This window comes from Balaenoptera borealis (assembly GCF_965194805.1).
Source record: "Balaenoptera borealis genome assembly, chromosome: 9".
Taxonomy (NCBI): Eukaryota; Metazoa; Chordata; class Mammalia; order Artiodactyla; family Balaenopteridae; genus Balaenoptera; species Balaenoptera borealis.
In genome coordinates, this window is record NC_138873.1 from 69,524,393 (window position 1) to 69,538,038 (window position 13,646).

The 13,646-nt window shown below is 36.3% G+C and overlaps 1 protein-coding gene across 6 annotated transcripts in view; it reads right to left on the bottom strand.

Moving 5' to 3' along the window:
* The window catches only part of ORC3 (origin recognition complex subunit 3), a 66,132-nt gene that overhangs the window by 30,192 nt on the left and 22,294 nt on the right, over positions 1-13,646 (bottom strand). For all 6 annotated transcript variants that reach the window (XM_082405940.1, XM_082405939.1, XM_082405938.1 and 3 more), the window contains 2 exons: positions 3,193-3,309; positions 2,242-2,321 (listed from right to left, as the gene is read on the bottom strand). In XM_082405940.1, coding sequence (XP_082262066.1) covers positions 2,242-2,321; positions 3,193-3,309 — 197 coding nt within the window. The remainder of the gene's footprint in view (positions 1-2,241; positions 2,322-3,192; positions 3,310-13,646) is intronic.

Consider the following 13,646-nt stretch of genomic DNA (forward strand, 5'->3'; position numbering starts at 1 on the left):
TGTTTTGGTTCTTCAGGGTCTTCTGTGGTTCCACACAAATGATAGGAATTAAGTACTTTTTAATGGTCAAAAAATATTTCAACAAGTAGATCTATGGTTATTTAAACATGTCAGTTTCCAGATAAAATGGATTCTTCAAGAGAAATATTGCTATTAAAGTACTTAACAAAAAGTTCAAATTAGAAATGTTACTAGACTACGTTTCTAACAGTACCTTAGTTTTTCTTTCCAAAGTAACATTCAGTGATCATTTTAACCTTATTTTCTCTTATGACTTCAATTATTTGACGACAGATGACAAGAATGTCTGGTTTCCTAAATTCAGATGTTTCCTACTTAGAATGCCTAAACTGATGAGTGTCCCTGACTTTTTCTCCACATCTAATCTGTACAAAGGGGAAAAGAAGAATTCCAGTTTGGAGGTTGCCAGATTCCTTTCTCTCTTGTAGTTCCCAGACTCTTGCCTGCCCTTGCTGTAGCAGCTATTGTATATTTGATCCTTAGTGTTTTTAATATTCCTATGTTTCTGACCTCAGCTTAGCAAAATGACTGAAACTTTGCTTTCTGTTCATTGTTTCTGCTTTACTCAGATCCCCACATCCCTATTTTAGAGCTTAGCAAAGTACAGTGGAAAGTATGACAGCTTTGAAGTCAGACCTGGATTAGAATCCTAGTTCCATCAACAACTATGAGATCTCAGGCAAATCACTTAAACCCTATCTATGCTTCAGGTTCCTCAGCTGTAAAGTGTGGCTAACAGTCTCTGCCACAAATGTGCACTGAGTACTAGACTCAGTACTACTCAGGAAAATGCACTGAAAGTGCCCAACACAGCGTGGCACACAGCAAGCCTTCATAAACCCTGGTTACTACTGTTCAACAGTGCATACCATTACTATTATTGCTCACATTTCCTTACCCTAATTTGGAACTGGCATTCTTGACCCCTGACTTGAACCCCAAGATTGCCAGTGCCAGGGAGATGCAGAAGGAGAAGAACAAGTCCCTCCCTGACAAAGAAATCTACAAATTTGGAAATACCCAACTGGAAAAGGAAGGCAATTACTAATCACGAAGGTTAAAGAGGAAACCCAGCAAGAATCAACTGGGTGTTTGAGATAAGTATGTTGACTTGAACAGAAAACAAAAGAAGTCTCAGAAACATTCCAGTTGAAGTATATAAATACATAGAAATCTGTTATTGGCATTTAAAAAAATGAAATAAAACATAGCTTTTCAGTGGCAATCTAGTTTCCATGAGGAGTTATTTTTCCAGATAGCATAAAATTAGTTTCCTATCTTAAGCTGCACCTGCTAGATTACTAACATTTGTATTATTAAGTCTCCGGACTTAAAGTGCTTTTAATGTGAATTTTCCTCCTACTGTGCCCATCTGTTCTTTTCTTGTGGGCCCAGGGGAAGCCAAGACTTAATAAATATTCAGTTCTCAGACTTCTTTATGATATTTTCATATAAGCATTGATATCCACTGAAGAAAATTATAAGACTGTGTTCAGAAACTTAACTCCACTTGATTTCCCTTTTCTCACTATCCAAGTGGTCATTATTTTTATGAAACACTAAGAAGTCACCATACATATAAGAAGTAAAGCCAAGGAAAACAAATAATTATAACTTTAAAAGGTAAATGTGTCAGGGATAATAAGTGATCTTTGATATCTGATAACACCAAGATATCTTATTTATTCATACAATATTAGACAAATAATTTATGACTTAGCCAATATTAAATGAATGTGGATAGAGCCAGCTCAGGTGGGAGAAGGCATCAGGGCCACTGCCCACTGGTAGCTGCTCCTCATCAAGGTCAGCCATGGCCTCCTTCACAGGATGCACTTCACCCAGTGATGCTGCTCCTCTGCCCAACCAGGTCAGGGCCATGTGAGCTTGCTTTCCATGACCACCTTCCCTACCATGACAGCAAGCTGGCTGGATGGGAATGATCCGTACCTAAGTTCTCCCTGTGTCGTGTCAATATTTCACTAAATAAACACTCATTTTACTTAAAAAATCAAAAGTTCAAAAACAAGGTAAAACCAGCAAAGAAATGGATGGTTGCTACATTAAAAACACTATAAGCTACAAACATAAATTCAAGACATATACAAATATTAGCTACAACATGGCTACTTACGAAACTCCTTGGCAGGCAGAGTTCTGGAGGCAGGTGTTACTTATTGGCAGGCTTAGAGCAGACAAAAAAGGAAAAAAACAAACTACCTCAGCAGCTGCAAAGCCGATGCATACTCCTCTGAATCCAGTATGTTCTTTTCTAAACACGTGCAGTACAGCTCTCTGATCTGGAAGTGAATAGCACACTTGTGAGGAATCAAAAGTGATCTCCTAAGTTTGCACACTACGTTTGGAAAAATCATAAATGGTCAAGTCAAAAAAAATAATGTTATTAAAAACAGCCACTTTCTGTAGATGACAACAGACTTGGCATATATCACATGGATCAGGCATTTACATAAAACACCATTCACATGAAAGCAAAATGAGACCATATTGGGATTGGCTGATATCACCGGTCACTTTGCAATAAGAAAATTATTAAAATGATGATGTGATTACTAAAAAGGTTTAATGGCAGAAAATGTCTTATAAACAAGTCATTCTTACGTATTTATATTTGTTCTCTAAACCTTTGAGTTAAGGATGCAAAGATTTAGGAATACAGAATTCTTCCATGGCATTCACTTGACAGGTGGTTCACAGGTTTATGCTATGACACGAAGGCCAGCAGAGCATAATTTTGCAAGGAGCAAATTCTTAAACTGCCTCCCTTTAGCTCTGGGTGTAATGCAAGGTTAACCATTAAATGGTCTCAAACAGATTCCTTTTTCCATTTCACTAAAGCAGAGGATCAGCTCTCTCAGTATAAGTGACAAAGAAATGTTAAAGAAAAAAAGTTTAAATGCCTTAGCACATGTACATTGGAGAGAAAGCAACACCACTTGGATTCATGTGGCTGTTTCTAGTTGTGGCCATCAGACAAAAAATACTGTTTCAATAACGAGTAAAGTGTACAGCTGGAATGGATTTAGATTGCATACTCACTGCAAGATTTGGATCCATTTCAAATTCTGATGCCTGAATGCTACCAAACTCAAAGCAAAAAACCACTAATATTCCTACTTTGTAGATTCCAAATGAGTAAGTTCTGGTTACCTGTCGACCCAGTGGGTACTTGGGAAGAGAAGAGGTGAACTGATGAAGACACCTCAAAACCAGGAAGTAATTTGTATGGTAAACATGCAGGTTTTCTAGTAATGACTGTGTTTCCTCCTAAAAAAAAAAAAAAATCATAGAATACATTATAAATATGTAAGCCAGCAATTAAAAGAATAAAATACTAAAATCTAATTCATGGGTATATATATATATATATATAAAATTTCCAGAAAACTGATGAGAAAAGGTTCAGAATTACAAATTAACCTTAATTCTGAGAATTTTTAATGCACACAAAATCTAGGATAAAGGCTGGATATTTTGTATTTAGTGTCGAGTCTGGCAATATTTCACACACACCAAAATTAATATTGTAATTTAATTTCCTCCTATCTACAGCACTGCCACAATAACTTGGCTCCCCAAAATACAAGTGTGCAAAAGAGCGCCCGCTGGATGCCTGCCCATGCTAGTCACCTGGCGTGTACCACAGCAAGGTATGCCCATCACCCTCTACCTCACTGGCATCAGAAGGGTGAGGAGATCACCAGAGCGCCCACTACCAATGTAATTAACGGTTGCTGAGGTTCCGCTTAAGATGTATGTATGCTTTTCTTAAAGTCCTGGTAAAGTTGTGTTTGAAAGGGAAGAAGGAGAGACTGTAGAAGAAATACTGCAGGTGTAAACCCCTGTTTTTTGCTGGGAATCTCCAATACTGGTTTAGTCACTTTACCAACTAAGGGGAAAAAAAAGTGAAAAAGAGGAATGTGAAGCCAACAAGCTTTATAATTTAGAATCCAACAAGTATGATATGGGAGATAGTGTCTTAAGAAACCTATGGGATGACTGAGCTCACAAATCAGTTTCAAAAGGTTTTTCTTGGGGGCGGGGGGTGGTTGGAAGTGATTATGTTTTCTAGAACCTTCTGAAATGGTTTAGAAATGATTTTAAAACACTACATCCTGTCAAGCATTTTTCAGTCCTCAAATACTTTTATCACTGCTTATTTCTGTAACATTTTCTTAAGAGGATTATGATCTGTGGCATGGTCTTCAAATTTTTTTCTCCAATGAGAAGTCAAATAAAGGACTTTAACTACTGAGCTGTCTTTTTTTTCAGTAATATCTTGCAGATACCCATTATTTTCAGTGGTCAACCATGCAGAAAATAATACCTCAGATACCAATAAATTCAAGCAAATCCAACATATATAAACCAACAAATCTGATATATTTTCCTAAACTCTAACTCAGAAATCAATTCCTTGGTCAGCGATCTATGGACCATTACCTGAAAGCATAGGGCAAGTGAAAGAAAAGCTTTTAGTATCAAAATGTTTTCCCACCAGTATCTGAGTTAGTTGGAATTACAAAAATCTAGGTCTCCTATCATAACAAAGGGTATTTTAACCACCACTGGCAAGGTATACTTTAATTCTACTTTCACTGTAAGCTATGACAGAGACTGCATAAAGCCACTAACTGTTTGCCTTGATGTGTGATTAAACAGCTTTTAAACAGGGGCAATATTCTGGAGAAAAAGGAATCTATTATTGAATAATAATCATACTTCTTGCTGCTTCATGCACTACCTATTACTTTTGCTTTGTGGAGTAACTGTAAATACATATAACTAGGTGATACAGTAGAAATGAATGCCATCTTCACTGAATTTACTTGTATGTGAAGAGAAAAGAAATACTTGACATGGTATGGGCAATGTTACACGCTCAAGGAACTATATGCCCTGGAATAAGTGTGAGAGGAGGGATACGAACATGTTTTCTCCCAGATGGTCTTGGTCTCTTCACACTTCCCACTGTGGATCACATCCCCGTGCTAAGTGGAATGCTAGCATTTAAAAAACATTTTGTTTGGTTTTGTTCCTATAACATGGCAGACTATTTCATGTGAGGAAATGGGGTTCTGGTTCCAACACTGGAAATAAAACCGGCTACATGGGACTTAACTGAGAGAAGATCTGTGATATCTTTCTAAGAGATTTTCAAGAGTAATTTTGACCATCCCAAATCTTTGCTTTATGTGCTGACTTTAGAACCTAATCTCCATATAAGAAAGATTCCACTGTTATTTATATCTGTGTGCTTATCAGCTGCAGCAGAAAACATCACAAATGACTAATTTAACTTTTTCACATAACCTGTTCTCTAAGTTCTTTGTCTTACTGAGATACCTATCTGCAAATGCCTTTATCTATGCAGGGCAACAATCCTAATGCACTTTAGGAACACTTTTTCATAAACTTAAGTCTGGTTTTGATGTATGAGAAAATTTCCCACTTAATAAACACATTACAGCAGCATCACACTATGCTCATGCAAAAGCAAAGCCTGTTCAAACAGTACTCCTGTTTTCCATGCATTAAACTTTTCCTCGGCATCCTTTCTGTACCCTAGTCATAGCTGCCACTGTTTTATTTCATAATTGTGTTTAGGGTGGTCCTTTTCAACAGAGATACACTGTCTAGAAATATTTATGATTTCCCAAAGAGATATGTTTTCTTCTGTTCTTGAAACATGAAGCCCTCTTGGTCTCTACTGATCTTTGAAACAGATATAGGAACAGTGTGCTGTAAGAAAAACAGAGCAGGGCTTCCCTGGTGGCGCAGTGGTTGAGAATCTGCCTGCCATTGCAGGGGACACAGGTTCGAGCCCTGGTCTGGGAAGATCCCACATGCCGCGGAGCAACTAGGCCCGTGAGCCACAACGACTGAGCCTGCGCGTCTGGAGCCTGTGCTCCGCAACAAGAGAGGCCGCGATAGTGAGAGGCCCGCGCACTGCGATGAAGAGTGGCCCCCGCTTGCCACAACTAGAGGAAGCCCTCGCACAGAAACGAAGACCCAACACAGCCATAAATTAAAAAAAAAATAAAAATAAATAAATTAAAAAAAAAAAAGAAAAACAGAGCAGAAACAACCTCCTTGCTCGTCCTCAAACGCTCCAGACATGCTCCAACCTCAGGTCTTTTCCACTTACTGTTGCTCTGCTTGGAACTCTCTTCCTACAGATTCCTGCATGGCAAGCTCTACAACTTCCTCTTTATTAAAAAGTCACCTTCTTGGTGAGGCTCTTATTTAAAATTTCAATCCCACTCCCCATGCACACCGTCCATATTCCCTTTAACTGTTTTCACCTTAGCAATTATCACTAACATAGATATTTTACCTACTCATCTTGGTAACAGATAAGCTCCACGAAGGCAGAGGGTTTTGACTGTTTTGTTCAGTCCTTTACTAGATTAATACCTGGCATACAGCAGTCACTCAAAAAATACTTGTTGAATGAGGAAGTGCATGAATGAATGGAGGCCAACACAGTCTCTCTCCTAAATAAAAGCAACCGCTTTTGTCTTGCTGGGTGTGGGCCAGACTTAAATAATTTTTCAAAAGAAGACAAAAGTCTGAATTTATGATGTAAAATATCTCAATTTGTAAATGTTGCCTCAGATTAAAAACAAAAACCACTATGGACCTAAAAAATCACATTTATAGCAAGCTGTCAGTTGCCAGTCAACGTGTAATACACCCTTTTAAATCAGCCATCTCCAATCACATCAATTCTGTCATTCATTCAAAAATCATTCATGTATTGTTTACTTATATGACAAGGCCTCTATCATTACTGATCTAGTTACTTTTTTTTGGAGAAGCCAATGACTGTGTAAAACTTAAATATATATATAGGTAAAGAAAACTTGAGTAGAATTACATTTGCCATGATGCTTAGTTTCTGCATTTATTTTTCTTCTTATTTCCACAGTATTTATCACTTTCGTGTCTAGAATTGTATGCATGGGGTGAAGAGTGATCTCAAGAAGATTACACGAAAGTATGTAAAAGTGACTAAATTTCTGCAATTTATTCCTTTCAGATCATTAAAAGCTGGTAAAACAAACATTGAATTTTTGGATGAAAACGCATCAGCTGTCCAAGAACACAGCATTTTCTTATTTATCATCTTGACAGAACTAAGTGTTATTTTTCTCATTAGAGAGAAATTTTGGCTGACAGTGTTTCCCCGATCACATGGCAGCTACCTAGAGAACAGCAAACCACCATTTTCTCCCAGCTCCTGAGTGGCGTGAGTGCCAGTCCTCTCATCTGTCTCAGGCTTTTGTCCTCCTTACTCCTACCCCGGCATTTACATCAGAAGCACGTGATGAAGGGTTTGGATTTAAAGTGTCAATTCCTCAGACACTACCAGGCTAATAATGCCTAGCTTGTTTGATCACGTTTGGTAGTTTGTTTGCAGTGGTTTTCTTTTTTCCTTCTCTTTTCCTTTTATTATTCTTTCTAACAGATTTCCCCCTTCCTTCTGCCCTTTGGTTCTGCCAAAAGAAACAGAAAGAAGAGGCATGGGCAAAGGTGAAAGGCAGGTCTGCAACAAGCTCATGATAAGCATAACTAAATGGTGACCAGAAGTCCTTGCCCTACCACTAACTTGCTCTGTGATTTCAGATATTTCACTTCCTTTCTCTTGGCTGCAGTTCCTCACTTGTAAAATCAGCATGCTGAATCAGATTATCTTCATAATAGTAATATAATACAACTCTAAGACGTTCTCTTACTTCCCATTCTCAATGGAGTTAAAATCTAGTTGGGCACATAGGCATAGTGGCATGAAACATTAAAAGTCAGAATAATAAAACTTCAACTGTCAGCTGCAAGAGACTGAATCTAAGTTTTCTACATACCATGAAGTTTAACCCTTTAAGGGCTGAGAACATGCCACATAGTTTTAAGTAAGATTTGAATAAAAATACATAAATTGATCTTCTTAGATGAAGTACTTGGAATTAGTCACTCATTAAATATACTGAGGATAATGCAATTTCTTGGCAAGACAGGACCAACATGAATAGCAAATCACTACTAGTAATATAGAATGTGGTCGGTGTAGAGAGCACAAGATTAAAATGGGCCTAATCTTAGATATGGTATTCGGACAATGCATAAAAACCACTAATTGGGAAAAGCTGTTAATATTCTCCCCCCCACCCAAAACATTTGCTCATGGAAAGGAAGAGAATTTTTCACTATTAAAAATCTTTCCAGGGATTTGCCTGGTGGCCCAGTGGTTAAGACTCCACGCTCCCAATGCAGGGGGCCCAGGTTCACCCCTGGTCAGGGAACTAGATCCCACATGCCACAACTAAAAGATCCCGCATGCTGCAACTAAGACCTGGCACAGCCAAAAAAAAAATCTTTCCAGTATTTCAAGAACTAGGGGTTTTTTTATTATAGGATAATGATAACAGTTACGCAAATGTGATATGACGCCAAAATCTTCTTCAAAGCTCTCCTTGATACCTGACTTGAAACAAAATTTCAGGCACAAGCCAAGAGTAAAAATTGTATCTCTGTAATTATGGTGAATTTGAAAGTCCTGTTTAAGGCACTTTTGACAGCTCAATTTCTCATGAAATATAGTTTCATAAATTAAAGATTTAAGTTAAAAAAAAAGAAAGCTTGATTACTAAAGCAATACTATGAGGCAAAAACATGGTAAAAATATATCTAGTCACTATTCCTATTTCACTTAAAACCTACAGCTGTTTACCATAATATTTTACCAAATTTAATTTCAATTAAACTTACGCACTAAAATGAAATGTTAATGAGGAATCTAAATGATTTAAGCAGTCAGAAAAAAATATTATTAATCTGTTTAATGAACAAGTAAATACAATCTTAGCATTCTAGAGCCAAAAGGAACTTTAAAGATTATTTGGTTAAACTTCTATTACAGGCTTTGAAAGCTACTGAGTTATCAGAAGTTTGAATTAATAGGAGCTTGAGCAAGCTTATTCTGCTTAAACTTAGAAGAACTTGATTGTTGATTATCAGAGTACATGTTCTGGCCATTGTACCCAGCTGCACTGTACAACTGTTCAAGGACAGACTACTCAGAAATGAGAAAATGCACAGAATCTTTACTCTTTCATCAGCTGTATGATGAAAGAGTAAAGATTCTAAGGTCCCATCTTAGTTTGAACTTCTTAGTGAATCTTCTACAAATGTACATGATTGGGTTAGCTAAATTTTTAAACTTACAAGTACATTTAAAAAATTCATTCCTTAAGTTTATGAAATACAAAGCTGGTACACAATTTTGAAGCAGTATCTATGAAACTAAGGGTCCATAATTTTAAGGGAGTTGAAGTTTTTTTTTGTCTTTTTTGGTTTTTTTTTTTACATCTTGATTCCAGTCAGAAGATAATTGAGATGAATCATTTGTTTAGGTTGGAATTTAGTAGCTTACTTCTACACTTAAGAAAACAGGGTAAGGGAAACAATAAATAATGTTTCCTTCTAGGGAGTCAGTCTAATTCAGTGGTTCTTAAAGAATGGTCACCAGACCAGCAGCATCAGCATTATCTGGGACCTTGCTAGAAATGCAAATTCCTAGGGCCCAGCACAGGACTACAAAATCAGAAACTCTGGGGATGGAGCCCAGATATCTCTGTTTTAACAAGTCCTCCAAGTGATTCTGAAGTATGCTAAGGTCTGAGAATCACTCATTTAGTTTATCAGAGTAGAAAGCAAACCAGACTTTTAGGGCAGAAACAATCTTGATATAAAGAGTATAAATTTCTCTCAATAACACTATGAGGTCTATGTCTTAGAAATCTGAATGTAGAAAATGGGCACAAAATGATCAATTCTAACAGTAGGTAAGTCTATATAACTATATAATCTATATGACTGTATAACAGAGTATTATATATAGTATGTATGTTATAGAATATATAAAACAGTATATTTATATTGATCTTAATTTTTATCAGTGAAAAATATATAGTAACAATATGATTTACATTTATAAGTTTTATTGTTCTATTTGTTTTTAACTCACTCTCACTTGCTGAACAGACTTTGATTATCACTAATCCTATGAGGAAATCATACTAAGAAATTATCATCCAATTTCAGAGCTAAGGAAATTGAGGCTTAAATAGGGTAAGTGATTTCCTTAAGTACACATCACTGATGAGCAGCTAGAGTTCAAACGCAAGATTTCTGAGGTCAAGATCAGGATCTTCCCCTGTGTCATGCAGTAGCATATTATTATCATATGGAGTTTTTAAAATTTTTTTTTATTGTAGAAAAATACACATAAAATTATCATGTATTTTAAAACAAAACTATAAAAAGAGAAAAAGAAAAGCATTATAAGAATAAAATAGTCAAAGATACTTTTGCTCTAAACCAGAAAAATCAACAGACATACTGATTAATTTTTTTCACAGATATCTTCTGTCTTTTGAATTTACCAGGTAGCCTGCAGACGACTTTTTCAGGTTAAGGGTACAAATCTTTGTGCTCCTTCATATTTCTTACTATGTAAGTCTCAAGAAAATATGCCTCTAAATGATTAAATATGCGATCCCAAAATGAATACAGCAAGGATAATAACAAACAGGGCTGATAAGTGCAACAAGTACAAGCACAGTATAAATTAATGCTTAGAAAATACACAAAAAGTTACTGAAAAGCAAAGCTAAATGTCAGGCTATTTCTGTAACAGACCAGCCTAGACATTCTCTCCCTTTGTTATCTCAACGGTTAAAGGTACTCTTTAAAAATCTACTCCTTAGGACTTCCCTGGTGGCACAGTGGTTAAGAATCCACCTGCCAATGCAGGGGACACGAGTTCGAGCCCTGTTCCAAGAAGATCCCACATGCCGCGGAGCAACTAAGCCCGTGCGCCACAACTACTGAGCCTGCGCTCTAGAGCCCGCGCACCGCAACTACTGAAGCCCGCGCACCACAACTACTGAAGCCCGCGTGCCTAGAGCCCATGCTCTGTGACAAGAGAAGCCACCACAATGAGAAGCCCATGCACCCAACGAAGAGTAGCCCCCACTCACCGCAACTAGAGAAAGCATGCGCAGCAATGAAGACCCAACACAGCCAAAAATAAATAAATAAAATAATTTTTAAAAAAATCTATTCCTGGCTTCTGAAAATACTCTTGACAGAAAGTTCTAGCAGGAAATGCACTTGGCAACTAGCTGACTCAGCACAGAGCTAATCTACCTAATCTTGAAAAACTCAATAAACATGTACACATCCTTTCCCACTGGTTCTTAAGTTTCTTCTCTACTGAAATAACCTATATTAGGGTTTGAAGACTTCCTATACTGCTCTGAAAAGATTACAAAGATTATTAAAATGATTATTAAACCCAATCTAGAAGTGATTACATATTATGGCTCAGTGTGGATTCTGCCTCAGAAATAACATTTAAAAAAAGCCATTCCCCACTGTAATTATGTATGTCATAATTCATTGCGTGCAGCAATGAAGACCCAACGCAGCCAAAAATAAATCAATTTATTAAAAAGAAAAAAAAGGAGGTAAATTAGTATTTACCTATATAGAACACATGCCCACTAGGAACTAATACTCTTTTATTCAAAATTTGAAAATAGTTTGTATCAGTAAAACCCACAGAGCACTAGGGCTTAACTTCAATCTCATCTTAATTTTATTACAATTTTCTAATAACTTTTTCCTTAAAAAGTTATAAAGAGTATGAAAATAAGTGTGACATTATGCATTCTAATTGTAAGGGACTTGTTAAATAAATGAAGGTAAATTCATTCAATAAAATATGATGCCACTCTTACAACTACATGTAAAAGAATAAAATTAGAACATTCTATAACACCACATACAAAAATAAACTCAAAATGGATTAAAGACCTAAATGTAAGACTGAAACCCATAAAACGCCTAGAAGAAAACGTAGGCAGAACACTCTGACAATTCACAGCAATATTTGTTTGGATCTGTCTCCTAAGGCAAAGGAAACAAAAGCAAAAATAAACAAATGGGACCTAATTAAACTTAAAATCTTTTGCACAGCAAAGGAAACCATCAACAAAATAAAAAGACAACTTACTGAATGGGAGTAAATATTTGCAAATTATATTATTGATAAGGGTTTAATATCCAGCATATATAAACAGCTCACATAACTCAACTTCAAAAAACAAACAACTTAAAAAATGGGCAGAACTGAATAGACATTTTTCCAAAGAGGAAATGCAGGTAGCCAACAGGTACATGCAAAGACGCTCAACATTGCTAATCATCCAGAAAATGAAAAACAAAACCACAATGAGATATCACCTCACACCTATCAGAACGTCTATCATCAAAAAGAACACAAATAACAAATGTTGGCAAGGATGTGGAGAAAAGCTAACCCTCTCGTACACTGTTGGTGGGAATGTAAATTGGTTCAGCCACTGTGGAAAGCAGTATGGAGGGTTCTCAAAAAACTAAAAATAGAACTACCAGATGACCCAGCAATTCCACTCCTGGATATATATCGGAAAAACCCAAAAACACTAATTTGAAAAGATACATGCACCCAATGTTCATAGCAGCATTATTTACAATTGCCAATATATTGGCACCTAAGTGTCCATCAACAGATGACTGGATAAAGAAGATGTGGTGAATATATATACAGTGGGAATACTACTCAGCCATAAGAAAGAATGAAATTTTACCATTTGCAACAACATGGATCGACTTGGAGGGTATTATGCTGAGTGAAATATGTCTGACAAAGACAAATACTGTATGATATCACTTACATGTAGAATCTAAAAAATAAAACAAACTCGTGAATATAACAAAAAAGAAACAGACTCACAGATACGGTTACCAGTAGGGTAAGGGTAGGGGGTAGGGGCAGGACAGGGGTAGGGGATTAAGAGGTACAAACTACTATGTATAAAATAAATAAGCTACAAGGATATATTGTACAACACAGGGAATACGGCCAATATTTTATAATAACTATAAACGGAGTATAGCCTTTAAAAATTGTGAATCACTGTATGGTGTACACCTGAAACTTATACAATATTGTATATCAACTATACCACAACAAAAAAAGGTAATCTAAAAAAATAATAATACAATGCCACTCTTTAGTACTGATATAAAATGATTTCCAAGATTAAGTGCAAAACAAAACAAGGTACAGAATAGTATATATACTTACCTTCTGTAAGATAGAGGAGTAAATCCCCAAAATATATATAATTACTTGTATATGTGGAGAATATCTCTAGAATAATACGTAAGAAACTAGTAACACTGGCTGAATCCAGGGAGGGTAAGTGGGTAGTTGGAGAACAAAGGTGGAACGGAGTCTTTTCACTGTATATTAACTTTGCCTTTTGAATCATGTATCATGTCCAAGTATTATTTATTTTAGAAAGAAAAAAAACTCCCTCTTTTGATATTCCCTATGTTGTATGGCTAACTCATCATTTTCTAAGCTCATTACTTCTTTCCTGGCACTATATTATCAATATGTAATGACATTTTTTTCAAATCAAATCAATACCCACTTAGCAGTGGGTCTCTAAGCTGCATGGCTTCTATGTGTTTTTATTTATGACAGCCTT